At 32.7% G+C, this 22,690-nt stretch overlaps 1 protein-coding gene across 2 annotated transcripts in view; it reads left to right on the top strand.

The window, feature by feature from the left end:
* arm (armadillo) overlaps positions 1-21,886 on the top strand; it is a 220,813-nt gene extending 198,927 nt beyond the window's left edge. For both annotated transcript variants that reach the window (XM_090396097.1, XM_090396098.1), the window contains exons 15-17: positions 4,948-5,072; positions 13,014-13,143; positions 19,450-21,886. In XM_090396097.1, coding sequence (XP_090252223.1) covers positions 4,948-5,072; positions 13,014-13,143; positions 19,450-19,670 — 476 coding nt within the window. In that variant the 3' untranslated portion in view covers positions 19,671-21,886. The remainder of the gene's footprint in view (positions 1-4,947; positions 5,073-13,013; positions 13,144-19,449) is intronic.
* The last annotated feature ends 804 nt before the right edge of the window (positions 21,887-22,690 follow it).

The following is a 22,690-nucleotide window of genomic DNA, read 5'->3' on the forward strand; positions in this document are numbered from 1 at the left end:
GAAGAAATAGTGCAATTGCAAAACGAGAAGTAAGGAAAAAAACAGAGAGAGAGAGAGAGAGAGAGAGAGAGAAATGGAACAATTTCGTAACAGAACTAGAAAAGGATTTATTTAAGCCACAACCCAAAACCTATAAAGTAATCAAATACATGAATAAAGAAATAAAAGAAAAGATAAAAATACAAAGAATAGATTTAGAAAAATGGGTGACCTCTTTCCAAAATCTCTGCACAGATGAGAACAATGAAATAAAATTTTATAAGACAAAGAATGACCTAATAAAAAATATCACAATGTTAGAACTGAAAAATATAATAAAGAAGATGAAAATAGGAAAACACCAGGAGAAGACAATATAAATATAGAACTATACAAAAATGCAGGTGAAAAATTTAATGAACGACTTTTGAAACTTTTTAATGTGGTTTGGATGTCCAGAAAAACTCCTAACTCTTGGAAAAAAGCACTGGTTATCCCAATCTATAAAAAATGAAATGAAGATGATTGCAATAACTATAGGGGAATTAGTCTGCTGAATACAAGATATAAAATATATGCAGGAATATTAAAAGAGAAGCTAAGCAGTATTGTAAAGGACAAACTACTAGAAGAACAAAATGGTTTCTGAAAAGGCCGTGCTTGCATAGATCCAATTTTTACTTTAAAATTATTAATAGAAAAGAGAAGAGAATTTCAAAAAGAAACACACGTGGCCTTTATTGATTATGAAAAAGCCTTTGACAAAATTAGTTGACAAAACTTGTTTAAAATATTAATCGATTTAAACATACCAAACCAACTTTTGCAATCCATTCAAGAAATATATACAGGAAATAAAATGGCAGTTAAATTAGAACACATCTCAGGAAGGAAAGATATATCAAGAGGAGTATGACAAGGATGTACCCTCTCACCTCTGCTTTTCAATATATATGTAAATAAAATTATAACAATCTGGAAACAGTATAACCCCGGGGTCGGCAACCTTTTGAGTCGGAAGAGTCAAAAATTACAATTTACAAAATTTCAAAGTTTTTAAAGAGCCACAAGATCTTATTGTCTTCAAGGCATTTTTGCACGGCATTCACTATATCTTCCCCTCTAGTTTGTCCCGAGAGCGGTAGCAATCCTAGAAGTTCTTCTTTTGGACCTTGGGAAGACATATACCTGACAAAAAGGGCAACTTGTGCCGTGTCTTTTATGTCGCAAGACTCATCTATAGCAAGTGATAAGGCAGAAGAAGGTTGAATATCTTCCACCTGCAAATATGTTACATTTGAAGACATTTTAGCTATTCTATCTTGTACTGTTTTAGCGGATACGAGAAGCTGGGCATAATGAAATATAATTTATCAAAAAACATTTTGCAACAATATTTCCCAATTAAAAATACCTACCTAAATAAAATAAATAATTCTCTAATAATTTAATTATTAAAATAAATAATTGAGACACGAAACACTGTTTGTCTCACTCTCTCACGTACTGATTGACTATAAGTACATAGTTTCGTCGCATCTGTGGTCGCCTCCCGTGTGCGGTGATCGCCGACTGGCACGAACGGACTTGTCAGAACGTGTTTATCACGGCGCAGTCTGCACATTTTAGTTTTTTTTTTTAATTTTGGCAAATATTAGATACTTAGTTTACGAGTAAAGGTGTTATGCCCAGCTATGCAGAAATCAATGAAAATTGCCAAACATATAAACTTCCGAGAGCTTCTGACGGACTGACGACAGTGACGATGCGTGTCACGGGGGAGGGGTGCGGTGAAAAGCGAGTACAAGTGGCTGAGAGATAGAATCGGTGCCTAATCCTCGTTAATCAATTCAGAACGATTTTTAATTTTTTTTTTTTTTGATAAAATAAATAATATTTGCGTATGGAACTAAAGAGCCGCATGTGGCTCACGAGCCGCAGGTTGCCGACCCCTGGTATAACCCATTTGGAATACAAATGACTCCACAAATGAAGAAAGATACACTACTATTTGCAGATGATTAAATAGTATTGGCTACATCAGAAGATGATTTACAAAGATCATTAAAATCATTAAATGATATCTCAAAACAATATCTAAAGGAAAAACAAAAATAATGGCATTCAAAGGAGAAAACCCAATAAGAAGTAAAATAGGGATAGATAATAAAATAATAGAACAAATAAATACTTTTAGATACTTGGGATGTGATCTATCATACGAAGAAGAAAAAGACATAGACACTAAAATATCAAACTTTGTCAAAGTAAATGGCATAATAAATAATATATTTAAGTCATCCCTAGTACAAAAACACACTAGAATCAGACTATATAATGTCTTGTCAAAACCAACTCTACTATAAGGAAGCGAAACATAGACCATAAAAAGGAAAGATGAAAAACAAATTCAAACAGCAGAAATTAAGTTCCTCAGAAAAACAGCGCTATACCAAGTGTGACGTAAAACAAACGAAGAAATCTTACAATCCCTGAAAATAAAACCAATTAATTACTACATAAGACAGTATAAACAAAAATGGCTAGAACATTTAAATCGAATGGACAACAGCAGACTACCAAAAATATTATACAGATAAAAAATAAGTGGAAAAAGAAGAATCTGAAGACCAAGAAAGAGATGGCATGAGACAGGAACAGGCCACTTGTCCTAAAATCCGTGTTAGGAAGAAGCTTTTTACTGGATTTTAGGCTGTAGTATAAAGTTTTTTTTTCCTGCCATTATTCATGTTGTCCATCAAATTGTTTATTCAACCCCTACTGTAAAAGCCCTGTCTTCTATCTAGAAGTCAGGGACTAATCAAGGGAAGCTTTTACATATACACAAAATTGCTAAATGACTATCTAAAACCAAGTGTGAGATAATTCAAGATTATTGACCCATAGCCCATGCATAATGTACTATAAGTTACCAGCCTTTCATGGGTGGTATTTACATTAATTTAGATATGCAGTAATCCCTCGATTAGTGCGCCTATATTCATCTTAAAAATAAATGTTACAGATTTTAAAAATTTTCTATCTATACATTTTTATGGCTAACTATTTTAAAAAATCACTCACCAGAATTAAATAATTTAGTTACCGATTTAAAACATTTTACAGTTATTTTAATGGTATACTACACTACTTCCATGTACACTATGTATACTATGTTCCAAATTTTTACTGTCAAAATTTATGTCGTCTGCTATAGTATGCCCACAGATTTGAGACCCTTCGACACTTCTGCATATGTCACAAAAAGGATAATCAATTCTGATAATAGGGTAATCAATCCGTATTCTGGGATGAGTTGTTTATTATTACACATCAGAAAATTAACTTCTCTTTTATGATCATTGTAGTTTTTAAAATGGTAACTATTTTGCTTGCATAACAGTTGGGAAATTTTATCTATAAAGCAGGTGATTTTGTGTGTTGGCGACCATTTCGTACACCCTTCATTCCTTTCTCCCCTTCAATGATAATGTTCTAGAGTTAATTAAATCTCATTCTGAAGAATTGAGTGATTCTGACCTGCTAAATTTAGATGCACAGCGGGAAGATCCTGAAGAAGATGAAGAAAATTTAACCACTGATAGTCAGCCAAAAGAGATTTCACAGAAACAATTTGAAAATATTTTTCGCACAATCGAAGTTTTTAAGCAGCAGTGCTTAGAGGCTGACCCTGATGAAGAGAGAGAAGCAGTAAAATTTGCAGAAGAGGCAATAGGGCCATACCATTGGTTGTATGAAAAAAAGAAACAAAATGCCTGCCAAACTATGTTAGCTCAATTCTTTGTTAAGAAGTAGAATAATAAAATTTATATTCTGAATATGTTTTATTATCTTTCAGCTTCATGGTTTTCCTTTAACTAGGCCCTGAGACATACCTTAATTCTTTTATATAAAAAAATTAAGCTTCAAAAAAGAAATATGAGGAACAAATTATACTTTTTCCCCATAGGTTATTATATTCGATTAGTGTGTTTTCGATTAATGTGCCTGTTTTAAAGAATGCATTAGGCGCACTAATCGAGGAATTGCTGTATTTTATTATGTTTATACAGATTGATCTCTTGCATAAAATTGTGGAGTTTTGTCCATCTCTGCTCTTAATAATCCTCCAAAATATCACAACAGTGATGAAAATCTGCAATCATGTAGGCAACATTAAGTTTACTGTTATGTAGTCTTACCTTTTATGTGCAATCATTTATCTTCTTTGGCCAAAGGGAGTGAAGAATGCACAAATATTGCTTTTGGCTTTTCAAAGTTTACTGGTTGTTTCCAAGGAACTGCTGTTTATAAAATGTTCAAGATGCTCTTTTTTGAAAATATCCTTAAAATGATGATGTGCTTTTGGAAATAAGGAAGATTGTGGTGTTTTGTAACAGGGGATAAGTAATATATCTAGAACTACTTTGCTTGATGATGAAATTAAGCAGGTTATTTAACAAAATGTACATTTTTTCAGATGAAAAATACAGTAGTCTTAATATATGTTATAAATCATAAAATTAAAAAAACAAAAATTGCACAATATGACAGAATTAAGTTGATTCTGTGATTTTAAAAATAGTGTTTAGATATTATATTTTTAATTTTGATGTTACAGAAATAAATTTATTTGGGAATACTTAAAACAAGACTGTGTATTTACATAAACATTTTCTTTAATGAAAAAAAAAAAAGATGATCACATTGGAATTGAAGTTTGACACTTGGTGATGGGGGAATGATTGTGCGACTTGGAGATCAGAGAGTTCTGGAAAAGTATCTATTTTTGGATATCCCTTTTTTATGTAATGAGATATGTATGCATTCATTTGATCTGCATAATTCCTGATGCACAATGATAATCCCAGTTGTTATGTGAGGAAGTATATCTCATATATATAAAAATCATCTTTTACACATATATAAAATGGGATGTGCTTTATGAAGAATTGTTTAACTTTGCAGCAACATATGCCGCTGCTGTGCTATTCCGCATGTCTGAAGACAAACCTCAGGATTATAAGAAACGGTTATCTATGGAACTCACCAGTTCTTTGTTTAGGGATGATGCAGGCCCTTGGAGTGGTATTGTAAGTGTGTTATATGTTATACTTAAATCTTTCTTTATATTGTATTTAAAATATGTATGTGTGTTACTGTTTGCTAACTGAAACAAATTCTTTGAAGAGTAGTGCTTACTCCTAGGAAATTGATTATTTTGTCTATGTAACTTGCAAAAGCATATCTTGAGAGGCATTTTCCCATAGGCTTTTTATGTAATAATTACTATTGTATTCCTAACTTGAGAATTTCAACTCACTTAACTAAGACAGTTGACTCTTTTGCTATAACCATCTCTGTAGGGACAACAGGAATAGTTTGTTATAACTGATAGTAACTTTCTTTTAAGAATTGGTGTGTCTGTGGAACTTTGGTTTGGATTTTTTTGATTGTTATAGTACTGCTTGCTGTAGTAGGTAGTAGATGTGCATAAATAAAAAATAAATATGATGTGCAGGTGGCATGATAAAGGGGAGAGGGAAAGGAAGAGAATATTGAAAATTAAAGAATGGAAATACAAGGGTGGTCTGAAAAGTTCTCGGCTTAACAATGAAATAACGAATTTCTAATTTCAAAGTTATTTTTATTTTTCAACATAATCTCCTTTAAGACTAATACATTTATTCCAGCGATGCTCCAGCACCATGTCCCTGTAAAGGTTCTCAGTAAGATCTGCAAAATACCCCTCTACAGCTGCAATCATCTCTTGATTCAAATTAAAGCTGACCAGCGAGGAAGAGTTTTAGTTTTGGGAAGAGATAGAAGTCAGAGGGAGCGAAATCTGGCGAATAGAGTGGATGTTCCAACAATTCATAGTGCACATCCCTTAATTTTCCCATTTCCAGAACACCTTTCTGGGCAGGTGCATTGTCCTGATGAAAGATGATTTTTTTCTTCTGCAAACCAGGTCTTTTCTCACGAATTTTTTCGCCTAGTCTGGTTAAAAGATCAGATAATATTCCGATTTATTGTTTTACCCTTTTCAAGATAATTAATAAACAGAATGCCTTTAGCATCCCAAAACACTGATGATGACCTTTCATGCTGATGGAACTGACTTTGACGCTGAACATCCGGCTTCTGTCCACTGTTTTGACTGCTGTTTGGATTCTGGTGTGTAATGGTGAATCCAAGTCTCATCCATAGTATTAAATCAACACACAAAATCAGTTTTATTCTTGTTATAATGCTCCAAGCACTTTTCAGAGATTTTCATGAGAGTGCGTTTTTGATCTGCGATGCACCCATCTTGCGTAAAGCTTTTTCATTTGCAAATCTTCATGCCAAATGCATCCTACACATTCTTTTGAAATGTGTATATTCTCAGCAATTTCATGCACTTTGACTCGCCGGTCATCCAATACCATATCGTGCACTGATCAATGATTTCTGGTGGTCTTACACTTTTTGGACGTCCTTCACATGGATCATCTTCAAGGCTGGTACGGCTGTGGTTAAACTCGGCACCCGATTTCTTAATTGTCGAAAATGAAGGAGAAGAGTGCCCATAAACTTTTATGAACTTCAAATGAATTTCTTTTGATGTTAAACCTTCTTTTACAAAGAATTTTATAACCAAGATTTTATAAGACTATATACTTGGACAAACCCAGATAACTCTATAAGAAACCAAATAGATTTCATAATGATAAATAATAGATACAAAAATAATATAACCAACATAAAAAACATAACCCTGATATAGGTTCAGACCATTGTGGCATATTTGTTCTTAAGTAGGTTTTAATCAATTTCAACTTGGAAAAGGAACGTTCACCGCTCGCTACACTAACAGGTAAGGTTAATAGTATTCTTAAAGCGATTGAAAAGTTAGGGAAAGATAAATTATTGGACACAATAAAATTAAGAATATCGAAAGGGTTTTGAATATTTAAATTATCCTTCCGAAAAATATCCCATATACAGGGTGTTCGGGATAAATTTGACATATTTATAATTAATTATATTTTTCCGTAAGTTACATGTATTAACACACACTTCTCTTCATTTAAAAGTTTGGACCCTTCTTCATTCATATACAAGATGTCAGAAAGGATGGATAGCTGGAACCCACCTGAATCATGGAAGAGAATAACTTGTATCATGATGATTCGTGCCCGCCATCAAAATAAGGATATTACGACTGCTGCCCAATGCTACCTGAATACAGTAAAAACAATCAGGCATGAACTAGAGACTTGAAATGGTGACTACGAGGATGTAGCAAGAAGAAAGATCCCTAGCAGACGATCTGATTGCGTTCGTACAGCAGAATTCCTCGCAAATCTGCAGGAACAGGTGTTGAAGAACCCTGGCATTGGAATTCGGGCTTTGTTCGTGGAGTTGCTAACTGTAGTCAAGCCCTGGATAACAAGGGTAGCCAATGGTAGGCCGTATGTATGGCAGCAGGATTCGGCCCCTTGCCACACCTCTAGGAAAAGTCAAAAATGGTTGTCTGAAAATTTCTACGACTTCACCAGTCCAAATGTTTGGCCTCCAAACTCCCCAGATCTTAACCCCATGGATTATTTTGTATGGGGCGCAGTTGAAAAAGACACCAATCGCACTTCCAGTAATACAAAAGCCCAGTTAATGGATAAAATTAAAACAGTTTTTGCGGCCCTTCCCAGGGAGACTGTAGCATCAGCTTGTTCGAGGTTCCGAAGCAGAATTGAAGCTGTGATCGATGCTAATGGTGGTTATTTTGAGTAAATCTTGTTGATAGTATTGTAATTAACTCTGCCTGTAATGTTTTTTTGTCAATTCATTAAATTTAATAGATACAAAGAAGATTTTCTTTTTCCTTACGAAACTGTCAAATTTATCCCGAACACCCTGTATTTCTATTTCATTTACGTCTTTATTGTCGCTGTCCTTCAAGAGAATCTCTAAATCATCACAATTTTTTCGTAAATCTTTGTTATTAATTTCTAGTAATCTATACAAGAAATTGAAAGTATCATAATATGTTTTTAGTTGTTCAAAACGTTCTATTAATGATCACATTGCAACGTCTAGAAGGGTATGAAACACATTCACTCTAAATTTATCTTCTGGCAATTGTGGCATTTCATCGTGACGCTTGTAGTCAAATTGTCGTGTTCGTCGTCAAACTTCCATACTAGTTTTAAATTCTTGTTCTCCATCCACCTCTTCGCTCAGTTCTTTTGCCGTTTTTAGAACTTCTTTAAAATTTGTATCTGATCGATACTCTTGTAAGAATATTTTTAAGTTTTTGATAGATTCTAAAGCAAATGTAATGTTCATATTTTTGTCTTGAAGCATTTTACTCACAGGGTTTATTCTGTTAAGTAAATCATGCCAAGTTATAAGAGAGCAAATAAATTTGTAGTCTTTTATTTTAGCACATAATGTTTGTGCTTCATGCTGAGTTTCTTTATTAAAATTTTCATTATTTAAAATTTCAAAAAGTGCATCGTAAATTTCTCCTGCCTGATATCGTAGAGGGCGGATTGCATTAATTTTATTTTCCCATCACATTTCTGATGGCTGTTTCAATGTTAGTTTTTTTATGAACTTTAAAAGGATTGCCCAACGTTTGTAAGAGAATGAAAAGAAATTGTATATTTCTTGAATAATTGCAAAGAAACTAATTGTATCTGCATTCACTTTGGCTGCATCATTAATGATTAAATTTTAGAGTATGAGCAGCACGTGGCACGTAAAAAGCTGAAGGATTTTTGTTCAAAAGCAAATTTTGGAGCCCATGTTTTTTCCCTTTCATATTTGCCCCATTGCCATACCCTTGATCTTGCATGTCTTCAATGGGAATGTTCCATTTTTCCACATAAACCACGTCCTGTGGAATCTGATATATCTGCAAAACCGAAAACGTTTTCCCTGATCTTGACAATTCCATTGTCCCAGGAAACACAGCAAATAATAATGGTCATTTGTTCTGTTTTGCTTGCATCAGGTGTGCAGTCTAAAATTATGGAATAATATTTAGATTTTTGAATTCATAATAAAATTGTATCCCTGATTGTGTTACTTAAAGTTTCCAATATTTCATTTTGACTGTCTTTACTCAAATAGTGTACTCTATTGTTTCGTTGTAGGGCACTTTCAACATGATTTGCCATAACAGGATCAAAACTTCGCAAACAGTTCGACTAATTTTAAAAAATTGCGGTGATTCCTTTCATATAATTTATCAGATGATCCGCGAAAAGCTAAATTTTGGCTACCAAGGAATTTTATAATTTCAATCAAGAGTTCTAAAACACTCGTCCAATGTTTCTTTTCCATTTCATACATGCTTTGAGTCTGGCAATCAATAGTAGTTTTGTTTTTTAAATTTTTATCAAGTTCCTTCCAGTTTAAGAAATTTTTCATGTGAGTTAAACTAGTCTCATGTCTATGCAAAGTTGTACTTACATTTCTTCAGCCTTCTACAAGACTACTTGATTCAGTAGGTGCGAAAAGTTTGCAACAAAAGCCAAAAACAGAATTTGAAGTTGCAGAATAAATGAGCCACGTTCTTGGCATGAGCTCCCCGTTTTCCATTTTTCTATTATAATACGTGTCGCCAAATTTGCGACCATATGTATCTCTGGGATATATATATATATATTTATTTTGAACAGGCTCCATTTCAATTAAAACAACTCGTAATTTTTCATCAATATTTCCCCATTCACCTGGATCTTCTAAATTTACAGAGACTAACAATATGTTAGTTTCGTGGTCAACTACAACTAAATCTTCTCCTAACTGTTTTTCACTTAAATCATGCATCTTGTTATCTTGTTCAATAGTTGCAATAGTACTTTCATGCAAACTGGATGATGTGCACAGTTCATCAACTCTGATTTCTGATGTATAGAGTTGGTTACAATCTGCATCAGAATATTTTAACAAATTTATTAAGAGTCCCAGTTTGTTTCTTAATATTTGCTTCTTTCGCAGCATGACGCTTACGATTTTGTGCACCGGATAACTTTTTTTAAATTTTTGATTCCATTTTTATTTTATATCCACAAGAAATTATTACACAACACGACACAGAGACAAAATAATATTCCGCACTGTGCTACTGTCAGTAGCCTACTGAGATGCGTACCATATGACTGGTTAACTAGCAACAAATGTTTTGTATGAAAATTCATTTCTGTGCATAAAAACCATTCACCATTTCACTTTAGATAGACTGCAGTAGACACAACATTCTGCAGGCAAGCATTTAGCCCTCTCTTGCTGCAAAATTGTAAACAGCCGGCTGATCAAAGAGGCGGCAATATACAATTTTTTAAAATTTTTATTCGGTGTATCCAGCCTTATTTATTTTAATATTGATCATTCTAAGAATTTTTTGTTTTTATGATAAAGATTTTGTTCCTTAAAAATGAACTTATGAACCGTGCCCCAGTGGCAGCACCTGCATGCACCGCATGTTCTGCATGGCCGCTTCCGTCGGCCTGTCAGTAAAATAGACTCGTTTTCATAATTGATTTTTTTATGTATTTTATCTGCATACAGTTTTTATTTTGCAACATTCGCCATAGAAAATAAGAAATATGACAAAGCTTAACGTGATAGTTGTGAATGAATAAAGCAGTGATCTTCAGGAGAATTTCCAAGTGCTCAAAATATGGGTTTATAGTGATTAGAAAGTATTACTGAGTCAATGACAGAGGAGAAAATTATGACAGTTTCTGATATTTTACTTTTGATTGTGATTATTAAGTATTCATCTGAAAAATAAATATATTAATCCCTTTCTTTCTAATATCTCTTCTCAGTCTGTTAGGTGCAGTGTCCTGTCAAGGCCAAATAACTCACAATTAATGCTCTCACCTGTGAGAGCATTAATTGTCAACCTAATTAATGCTCTCACAGGGCTTTAATCAGACATGTTAGTCAGAGAACATATATATTCTCTGATCAGTTTGACTGTTTTGCAAAGAAGGAGGGAATTGAGGTAATACCTTGCTATCTTCATGTGAGACTTGTTAATTCACCTTTAGTTGAAAAGCCCTTATAAATGTTCCATGCATTCAAGGTGGGATTTGAAACTGGTTTTCATCCCCCCCCCCCCTCATTCAAAGGGCATTGTTGTTACTGGCTGCAGTATGCAGACATTGGGTAATAAATATTACAAGCTAGTTTCATGTAGGGAAACTTTTCTTTGTGTTTGGTAATTTGAAAACTAACAAATTTTAAATTCAATGAAATTTCTATACTAAATTATGCTCATGCACTCTTTAAATATTAATACTAATACTAAATATATTAATATTTAGCCACATGGCTCTATATAATCCTAATTTTGAGAATAAGACTATGTCTAGTTTGCTTATATCTGTCATTTGAGTGTTGTCTGGTTAGTTTGTCTATTTTTGGGCTGGTATGTTGAGGGAGAGAGGGAGGGGGACAGTTGTCTTTAAGGAATAACTATGACTATGCTACTTCCATTTGAGACTTAAATCTTGAGTTTAAAAGCTCTAAATGTGTGTCATGTTCTGGATAGAATTCAAATCCGTGCTAACTAGTGAATGTTGTTACTACTGACTTCATTGTGGCTTTTTTTTTATGTGAGATTTTACATTTTAATTTTTTTATACTACAACAAAATGTATTCACATCATCTTTATCATTAATCATTTTATGAATCTTATACACATATCTAGACCAGAGATATCTTATATTGTGTGGATGTTAATGCAGAAGCAGCAGCTATTATTTCAGTTTTCATCAATTTTGTATATGATTTTTAAAATTCAAGGTCTGAGTTTGTTGAAAACATTTTCTCCAAAATTCAAAATAATTTAGAAATATGGCTTTTAACTTTTTTTTTATATCATTCATGACTTGTATAATCTATCAGTTTTTTTTTTTTTTAACCCATAGAAAATAAAGCTCAGCAAAACCATACTACATATTCTGAAGTGCTTTGATACTATAAATGAGAGTATCGAGTTACTTCACAATTTTAAATCAAAATTGTGAAGTAATTCGTTCAATTTTCAATTTTGATTTAATTCGTTCAATTTTGATTGTGAATTTTAAATCAAAATTCACAATCAAAAAACTTTTGATTCATACATGAGTATGAATCAGAAGGCATGTTTATTATGTTGGCAGTTCAAAATATGATAGAGTGATAAAATCAGACAGAGTGATGCAAGGGAAAAAAGGCACATGCTGAAGAACCACAGCCAGTAAATAGGGATTTGTGTGAAATCGGGAATTAAAGCCTTCATTCTAGCAGGAATTTTATCAATGACATGAAAGAAGACCAGGATTAACCGTGTAATTAATGAGAAATTACAAAATTCATCACATTTGGCACCATTGTATTGTCAAAGAATATAAAGTCAGAAGTAGTTGTGAGGGAAAAGCATTCTGTAAAAACTGGAATGCATACTAGAAGAAGATCCCAGATTTGTTTGAAATAAACTTGAACTGAGAAGGATCTAGATAATTTGCATTAGGTTATTGCTACTAGCTAATAACTGTTCAGCTTAATCAAGTTTCATGGATAAAAGCTCAAAGAAGTTGGAGTTTTTTTTTCAGAATATAGAGTGGTAAGCTGTAGCAAATGAATAGTAAAAAATGAGCTAGGAAATTTAAAGCCAGTGAAGATCAGAATGAAGGGATTGTTTTTTCTATCATTTATATTTATGTTTAGGTAATTATGTAGGAGTAAATACTTGTGAGTTGAAGTGGACAATAGTCTTGACGTTAGCAATAAGGTTTAGTTAGGTTTAGTCTGGATGTCTGTAAATGGCAGTGCACATTATTTATTTTTGCTTAATTCATAATTGGTGTTGAAATATATGTGGAATAATTATATATTTCTAAAGAGTAACACATATTCTAATATGAGAATAATATCTGTATATAAGAATTAAAATTTAATTGAAAAATAATTAAAAACACATACATGTGTGTGTGTGTGTGACAGAGATAAATAAGTTTAATTTGATATATGTTCAATATACACACAGCCTGCTGATATGGATATTAATATGCTGGCTGCAGAAGAGGCATATCATGATCCTATATACCAGGGTAGTCAAGGACCTCCAAGTGTGCATCCTCCTGGCCCTCCACGACATAATCCTTATTCCCAACAAGGTATACTAGAATAATAGTTATTTAATTTTATGAGTTATTATTACTAAGAGGATTTTATTAATTTGATTGCCATCACATAAATGCAAATTCAAGTTCTTAACATTTTAGTCAACTCATTGAAAAGACTCTCTCCCCACCTCTCTCTCTCTCTTCCCCCCCACTTATTTGAATCTCACCAGCTTTTTTATTCTTTTGGTATACACTCTTGCATTTGTGTGTGTTTTGTGGTAGGAGTTTATCTCCAATTAAAATTTCTAGGTATAATCTGCCTAGTGAAGGACAAACATGTTAATGCCAGAATTTGCTTTCCTTTAAATTTTAGATCAGTGTCTAAAACATAATCTTGCCAAAAGTAGTTTGTTTTCATTCTAAGTAACAAAAGAAAGAAAATACAGGCAGTTTTCCACTTAGTGTTTGTTTTACAACTTTTTTTTAAGTATCAACAAAATCGAAAATATGAACATTATTTGCATTAAATAAATTATGAGCATTCATAAATACAGCTTTTTAAACCACACTCATAACTATACAATATGGTACTATGATACTCTGCCTGAACAAATGCATACATGCGTTTGTTCAGGTAGTTGAGCGTCTCACTGATTCACATAATATATGACAATTACTGCACTGATTTTACCAAGGGGGTTGTGTTGCTCTTCATTTTTGGTGTCTTATCTTATTTCAAATTTATCTTCCTTATTAACCATACAGTATTCCAAAATGAAGTAATAAAAAGAAACAGTGAAGAGAAATAACATCAGAATCAAAATGACATCATAAGCAAACTTTTTTATTTTATTTTTTATACAAGAAAAAAGATTGTTTAATAAATATAAAAAATGTCCAAATACAACAATGGAGATAAAAAAAAATTGTAAGAGATACACTTTTTCTCTCACACTTATACATTTACTTTCAATATCAGGAATAAAAAAATCCTAACACAATGAACAAAGAAAACAAATTCCTTTTCTAATCTTCTCTAGGATTTAATAAACTATAGCTTTTTAATGCAATCAGTTCCAATAAGGAATCTTCTCACTCTGGCTAAAAATTAACACTCTTTGCAAATAAAGAATCTCATCCTACCTTACTAGCTTTCTACTCCAGAAAGTTCAGCATGAAGAGAAAATACTTAGAGCAAACTGTTTGTTTTAAAAAAACTAGGCACTCTCTTCTGCTCAAGATGCTATTTTATTCCATCTATCTACTAACTGTATGCAGATCTGCAATCTGCTCATCTTTTTAACATTCTCACATATTTGGTCAGGTGCGCCTTAAAACCTTCCTTACAGACTAATTTCAACTTTTGTCTTACAGATGCAATGGTTTAGTGCTGTGGTCACTGCTCTACTGAACTGGCAACCACAGTCCTCCACTATCTGTTGGGACTGTTAAAACAAAATCACCAGCTGCCCAGCATCTGTTTTATTGCAACTGCAAATACATACTGAACCTGTGCCTTTCCTTGTCCTCTTTTATTTCATCTACTTCTGTCCTCTGGAACAGCCTTTCATGAAGTATTTCAAAACAAACTGAAAGCAAACCAACTATTTTGGTTCACTTTCAATAAACTTTCTTCCCTTTCAATTCTCACCTGCACCCTCCTCCCCATCCCTCATGTTGTACCAATGAATGTGTTTATTTGTTTAGCTACTTTTGTGCAGAACTTGACTTTCATGCTTTTGTATTTTCTCACAATTAATGCTGATTTTCTAATGAGTTTTCTGTTTACTACTACTTCTTCATCCTGCACAGTTTTTTTTTTTGGGGGGGGGGGAGTTGTCCCATGAGATTTTCACTATTTTTGTAGATACAATTTCTTTGCTGTTACTGTGAATTTTTTAATATTTACCTCTAATTTTGCATTCAATTATATTTATATACTTGAGTCTGTAGTTGACAGATGAAAGTTATCTTCCTTTTTTTTTTTGAAACAAACAAACAAATTTCCTCCTCTCCCCACATCAGTCATTTTTATTGTGTTCAGAATTGGGGGGTGGGTGGGAAATAACATCATTTTAAACCCTGCATACCCTTGAATTCCTGGACACCAGTCCGAAAATTTCATAGGCACAATTAGGTTTTTTTCACATGATTTATTTCCATATTCATTTCAGAATATAGTGTTGGCAAAGATAAATATTTATAAATGGTTTAGAAGAATATAAGCATATTTTTCATTATTGTTAGCTCTGTCAATCACTCCCTCTCAGTTTTCATAAAACATTTCAATAAGTTGAAATTCATTTTCCATTCTACTGGTTAACTCTACCAGGAACCAGTTTGTTTGTTTCACAAAATACGTAAATACCTATTAGATGTTTGTCCATCCATATGCAATTATTCCCCAGCTTTTACTGGATGGAGTTTATTGCAGTTCAGTATTTTGGAATCTTTGCAAATTTTTTGAGTCATCTCAATTTTCATTTCATTTATATGATTGGATGGGTTTAAATGTTTGATATTTAGGATGCATGTTAAAGACAAATGCCTGTGATATGTTTATGAAAGATAAGTTATCCCAAGGAATGAAAGCATATCTTTTTGAGATATACACATACAGAGATAAGAAAGAGAGAAAAAGAGTGTGTGTGTGTGTGTGTGTGTGTGTGTATATATATATATATATATATATATATATATATATATATATATATATATATATATGACAAGGTGCCAAGAGAGAATCTATTCAATACGCTGCAGTTATATGGTGTCAATGGGGCATTATATCAAGCAATACTTAGTCTTTATTTGAGTTGTGAGTCAGCAGTTAGAATTGAAGGAAGTACAGGAAGATGGTTTAATGTTAAATCTGGTGTGAGACAAGGATGTACATTATCCCCTCTGTTATTCATTATCTATATGGATCACATTATGAAGGAATGTGGTATTAAACCTGATATCAAAATTGGAGATGTTAATGTCAGCTCTTTGCTTTATGCGGATGATGTTATACTTCTAAATAAATCCGCTACAAGTCTGCAAGATTCTCTGACTAAATTGAATAGCTGTTGTAATAGATATGGTATGAAGGTCAGCAATAAAAAGACAAAGACAATGAAAATAGGCAGAATCATTGAAAATGTCAACTGTGTTGTGAATGGAGAACCTGTGGAACAAGTAAAACATTTCAGCTACTTAGGCACAATTTTTACTGAAGATGGTAAACTAAATATAGAAATAGAAAACAGAATCAGCAAAGCTGGTATGGTGGGAAGTCAATTGAATAAATTCATATGGAATAAGAAAGAAATTAGTCGGAACACTAAATTAGCTGTATACAAGACAGTGTTCAAACCAATTTTAACTTATGGATATGAGAGCTGGGTCAGAAGTAAAACACTTGACCAAAGACTAGAGACCGCAGATATGAGAGTCCTGAGAAAGATTAGAGGCGTGAACAGATGGCATCAATGGCAATATCATATTAAAAATGAGGATATTAGGAAAGAACTTGACATTGTCAGCATCCAGGAATGCGTTAGCAGAGCTAATCTCAGATGGTATGGTCACTTAAATAGAATGGGAGAGGAAAGATTAGCAAAAACAAGTGTTCTCTGCCAGGTTGGCAGGAAAACGACCCAGAGGAAGACCAAGATATAGGTGGATTGATACGGTACAAAGTGCCTTAGACGATAGAAATATAAGATCTGATAATGTTGGAGTCTTGACAAGTAACAGACTGATTTGGAGGAAAATTGTAGATAGGAAGTTAGTAATGATGTAAATTTTTCATATAGTACTATCATATCCTGTACACCCCTTGAGGGTACATGTCAGGAATTTGATGATGATGATGATGATGATATATATATATATATACATACAGGGTGTTCGGGATAAATTTGACATATTTATAATTAATTATATTTTTCCATAAGTTACATGTATTAACACACACTTCTCTTCATTTAAAAGTTTGGACCCTTCTTCATTCATATACAAGATGTCAGAAAGGATGGATAGCTGGAACCCACCTGAATCATCGAAGAGAATAACTTGTATCATGATGATTCGTGCCCGCCATCAAAATAAGGATATTACGACTGCTGCCCAATGCTCCCTGAATACAGTAAAAACAATCAGGCATGAACTAGAGACTTGCAATGGTGACTACGAGGATGTAGCAAGAAGAAAGATCCCTAGCAGACGATCTGATTGCGTTCGTACAGCAGAATTCCTCGCAAATCTGCAGGAACAGGTGTTGAAGAACCCTGGCATTGGAATTCGGGCTTTGTTCGTGGAGTTGCTAACTGTAGTCAAGCCCTGGATAACAAGGGTAGCCAATGGTAGGCCGTATGTATGGCAGCAGGATTCGGCCCCTTTCCACACCTCTGGGAAAAGTCAAAAATGGTTGTCTGAAAATTTCTACGACTTCACCAGTCCAAATGTTTGGCCTCCAAACTCCCCAGACCTTAACCCCATGGATTATTTTGTATGGGGCGCAGTTGAAAAAGACACCAATCGCACTTCCAGTAATACAAAAGCCCAGTTAATGGATAAAATTAAAACAGTTTTTGCGGCCCTTCCCAGGGATGTAGCATCAGCTTGTTCGAGGTTCCGAAGCAGAATTGAAGCTGTGATCGATGCTAATGGTGGTTATTTTGAGTAAATCTTGTTGATAGTATTGTAATTAACTCTGCCTGTAATGTTTTTTTGTCAATTCATTAAATTTAATAGATACAAAGAAGATTTTCTTTTTCCTTACGAAACTGTCAAATTTATCCCGAACACCCTGTATATGTAGAAAGTTTTTTACTTTGGGTATAATATATGTTAAAGATACCAAGCTATTTTAATTATAAACCTGGTTTTAATCCATTTCCCAAGTAAGTCAAGTTTGCACCTGCAAGTAGTGCAAATCTTGGGCAACTCGTGGTAAAGGTGGAATAAGCTCTAATCACTATTCTTAGTATTTACCCTTAATGCAAAGCACATCTCCTTGAGGAGATTTATGATGCTATGCATTAAAGGCAAGGGGCCACTACCCAGACTGGTTACGACCTTTATTGAGGTCTCATCAGTGGGAGCCAGGCTTAGAAATAATGCATAGCATCATTATTTCTAAGCCTGGCTTTGCATAAGGGTAAATACTAAGATAGTGATCAGAGCTTATTCCACCTTTACCACAAGTTGTCTAAGGCTTGCACTATATGCAGGTCACCCAGACTTGCACTACTTGCAGGCGCAAACTTGACTTATTTGTCTGTTTGCTTACTTGGGAAATGGATTAAAACCAAGTTTATAATTAAAATAGCTTGGTATCTTTAACACATATGAAGGATTGATCTTTACTAGCATTGAAGTTAATAAAGTTATGATTCTGCTGAAGATTGGTTTGTAGATGGTTTAACAATAGATCATTCTGTTTAGGTTTTAGGATTTTCATCTAACATTAGGAGAAGGAAGTGATTTCATTTATTCATGTGAATTAAAACTTCATTCACATTGTCCCCCCCCTCCCCCCTTCCTTTTTGTTCATTGTATATATAGAGATGCATGACAATGTGTAATTTGTTCATATAATTTCAGAGACAATAAACCCATAATTTGAGATATTCCTGAGTGATTTTTCATTTGCTTTGGCATTTATATGCAGAAATAGAATTCACTGTTTTTTGTATGTTATGCCAAGTGATGTATGTTCAAAAGTGCATGGTCACTTTTCAACAAATACCAGTGATATGTAATTACAATGATTTGCCAGTTATACTATTTGAATTCAAAACAGAAGGAGCCTCTCACTTAATGGGAGGCAGTACCTGCTCCATTTGGATGTTCTTATTGTCAACTGTTCAGAATTTAAGAAGCAAAATTTGACTTTTGAGTAGTTTCCAGTGGTTATTACAGATCATGAACATTTAGTTATCTGTAAGTTTAGTGTGTCCAAGTACAAAATAGTTAAAACCAAATCTATCCAAAAATGAATTGACTAATTTCCTAACTTTTCATTATTTATTTTTCTATATTTTATTTCTGCATTTCTTGAAGTTAAATAATAAATAAATAAAATTAAGGTGTTTGTAATATATAGCTTTTGTTATAATTTTCTAAAGTAAATAATTGTAAGTTTTTTATGATTTTAATGTATATAGCATTTATTTATATATGAAATATTTTATGATATATCTAAACGCCATTGTCTTTCTATTTTATCTGAGCCTTCCACTGAGAAAGGATTTTGGTATGTGTTATTTTATTGTTGTTCTTTGATTATATCTTTGATAATAGTTTAATTCACTGAATAATTTTGTTTTTTTGCACGTATATACTTTTTCATTTTTTTATCATTTTCAGGTTATGATTCACAGGTCCCTATTGATCCAATGCAAGGATTAGAAATGGGAACGCTGTCAGGTAATGGTGGCATCACCTGTGGTTCTCTCAACTCAGCCATGGACTTGGATAACCCTTCAGACATGAATTTCAACACAATTGAATCATTACTAACCTTATCTCCACCTCAACAACAAGACGATAACAGTCATATGGCACCTTGGTATGATACAGACCTTTAAATCAGTCCCAGCTTCAAGGTTGTGGATGTTGTAAAAATGCATTGCTTGCTCTAGTATGAAATTTAATGAATATAGTACTGATAAAACTTTAGATTTTGAAGACAAAGGTTTGAATACTCAGAAGTATTCAGGTTTTTACCATGTTTTCATTGTTAATAAATGGTCTTCCTTATGTGCTGGTAACTTCACTCAAGACATAATTGATCAGTAAGAAATATCAAGGCTGAATGAATATTACAGATATTTGAAACAGTTGCAAGTATAAATTGTTTTAGTAATGCATTTGTGATTAATATCTGTTAGATCAGTGAATTTTTCAGTGAATTTGTGAACCTGTTTGTACTGATTTGTGTATCAAATTTGTGTCAGCCATTATGAGTATTAATGAACATTAAAGAAGACTAAGGATTAAAAAAATGAAATCTGTCATTGATATGATTCATATTTTTATTTCATCTTACTGTTGCTGTAGCTAGTTTTAAATTTTCTTGTTTACTAAATTTCATTTTCGCATGTGTATGAATTGTCTTGTCATTCCAGAAGTGCATAAATTTTACTACTTAAGTCACAAATCATTCAAATAGAATATCTAATTTTATTTATAATTTATATAAGAGAAAATCTATCTTATATCTTTGTTTTGGATAGACTGAGGAAGTGAAATAGACTCTAATCAAAATTTTGTTCCTTGTGTATTATGCATTTATGATGCTGATACTGCCACATTTTTAGAAATGTATTTTATTTTATTGTATAAATGCCTTGTTATGCTTTTAATACTTTTATTATCATTCATTGTTTTATCAGAGAAATACTTAATTAGGACAAAGCATTCAGCATATATTTCTAATTTATGCTGAAAGGAGAAAACTAGCTGAAGTCAGATATCAGTGACTTAATCAGTATAGTTAACCTCTATTAAGTACAGTTTTGTATAATGTTTTTGTATGTTTCTAGGATTTATTACTTTTGTATTTTACTTGAGATAAAAATAAGTGTTGTTATACAATTTACATGGTATTTTTAGCAAACAAGATACACATCAGTGCATCAATACATTTTAGCTCTAAAATGAATGCATAAATTGAATGTTTGAGCAAAAATTTAATTCTTCACAACTCAAACTGGTTCATCTGCTTATTTTATCATAGTTTGTTTACATATTATTACTACATTAAATCTGAAGCATATGTTTTGTTTTATAAGTTTTATTTATATGCAGTACAATTTTATAATTCATGTGCAGAGTTATTGTGAATATAGGTTTAAACTCTGAAGCAAAGTGAATTTGAAAATATGGCTTTTGTATGTTGTTGTACATTGTACTTATTAGAATAAGAGTTTTTAATCATGTGACTTCCAAACTACATATCAAAATATATAATATATAATAATAATAATAATATTATTAAAAAACACTGTCATAATTCATTCATCAAAAATCATTATAATGGTTGAATTAATATTCCCAAGTTGTAATAAAGACCGACATTATTCTTTTGCACATTCCAACTTTCATCTCATTGAACTAATTAACATGAACAGAGCTTCCTTGTTGAAGGATTTGCATTTTAATATAATATATATAATCACCAAAAAAAAAGTATACACTGATTAAATTGAAAAATCTACTTGTTTTATATTTAGGAATGTTCATTTGTGAAAACAAGATTTGTCATGTAGTTTTTTTTTAATGGCAGCTTCCCAATAAGTTGAAGAATTTTTCAGAAATTTTATCAGCAAACTTCAGTCGATACAGTTCTGTTGTGGCTAATGCATTAAGGTTGTGATATGACCAGTGCTTCAGTGGGTAAGCATAGGCCAAACAATGCCAGCCAACAGAAGGGATGGCAGTTGTATTCAATGTGGTGCAGCTAATTTTTCAAAATCTATATGCATAAATGCAAATTTAAACAATCAGTTGTTTTTCAGAACTTCTGTTTTGCTATCAATGCAACATGCGCAAAGTAAGATTTCTACTCACACACACAACACATATTTAAAAGCCTGCAAATTAATCATACAAATGCGACCCAGCAGCTTGTATGATTAGTTGTGGCCTTTCTTTTGCAGAATGTGTTTATTATTTTTTATTGTTTTTATTTTATTATTATTATTATTATTTTTTTTTTTTGTATAAATGGAACAGCCTAATAAAGTATTCATACCTGTAATATGCTTTTTTAATTGATTAATAAAAACTATCAGTTAACTGATTATATGTAATATTGTTTACTATACCCTGTTCCACTTTAAGATTGCAGGAAATCACTTCCTCATGGAAAACCAATTTAGTGAATATAGTACTGATAAAACTTTAGATTTTGAAGACAAAGGTTTGAATACTCATAGAAGTATTCAGGTTTTTACCATGTTTTCATTGTTAATAAATGGTCTTCCTTATGTGCAGAAAATAATCCCTTCTTAGGATGCAGTTAAAATATTGTAAAATTATGAGTTGTGTTTAGTCTTTTTTAAATTAAACAGAACATTTAAAAAATTAGTACTACTTTAAAAAACTACAAAAATAAATAAACTAGCTTATTGTTTTGACCAATCAATTGCTCTATGGTCATGCCATGATTTCAGAATCAGAACAAACAACATACTGGATGAGATAGGTGTTTCAATTGCAACTCCAGAATTTTTTTTTATTTGAAATTCTCATGGAAAACATTGAAGAGTCAGTCAAAGCAAATTTTGATTAACATTTACATGAAGCTGCAAGTTTCACACTGCAAGACCAAGGAAGAGAGAGTGTAGTGAAGGTGAGCCAGCTGACCTGTGTTTTGTAGAGAATCATTTCCAGTGTGAAAGATGATAAAGAGGTCAGATGTACTGAAGAAACACCCAAAGAAATGTGGGCACAACAGGCATTTGAACTCAGCCGATGCAGTGAGAGGCACAGTGCCAAGATTTGACAACTTCGTTTAGTGTGCCATTCCCAAAAAAGATTCGTGCATTTTTCTTCAGGAAGGAGCAGCCCACACTGAACAAGCTGATTGTTGAAGTCAGCAGTG

This window comes from Typopeltis vanoorti, chromosome 7, assembly GCF_054136105.1.
Source record: "Typopeltis vanoorti isolate ZY-2024b chromosome 7, IOZ_Tvanoo_1.0, whole genome shotgun sequence".
Lineage (NCBI taxonomy): Eukaryota > Metazoa > Arthropoda > Arachnida > Uropygi > Thelyphonidae > Typopeltis > Typopeltis vanoorti.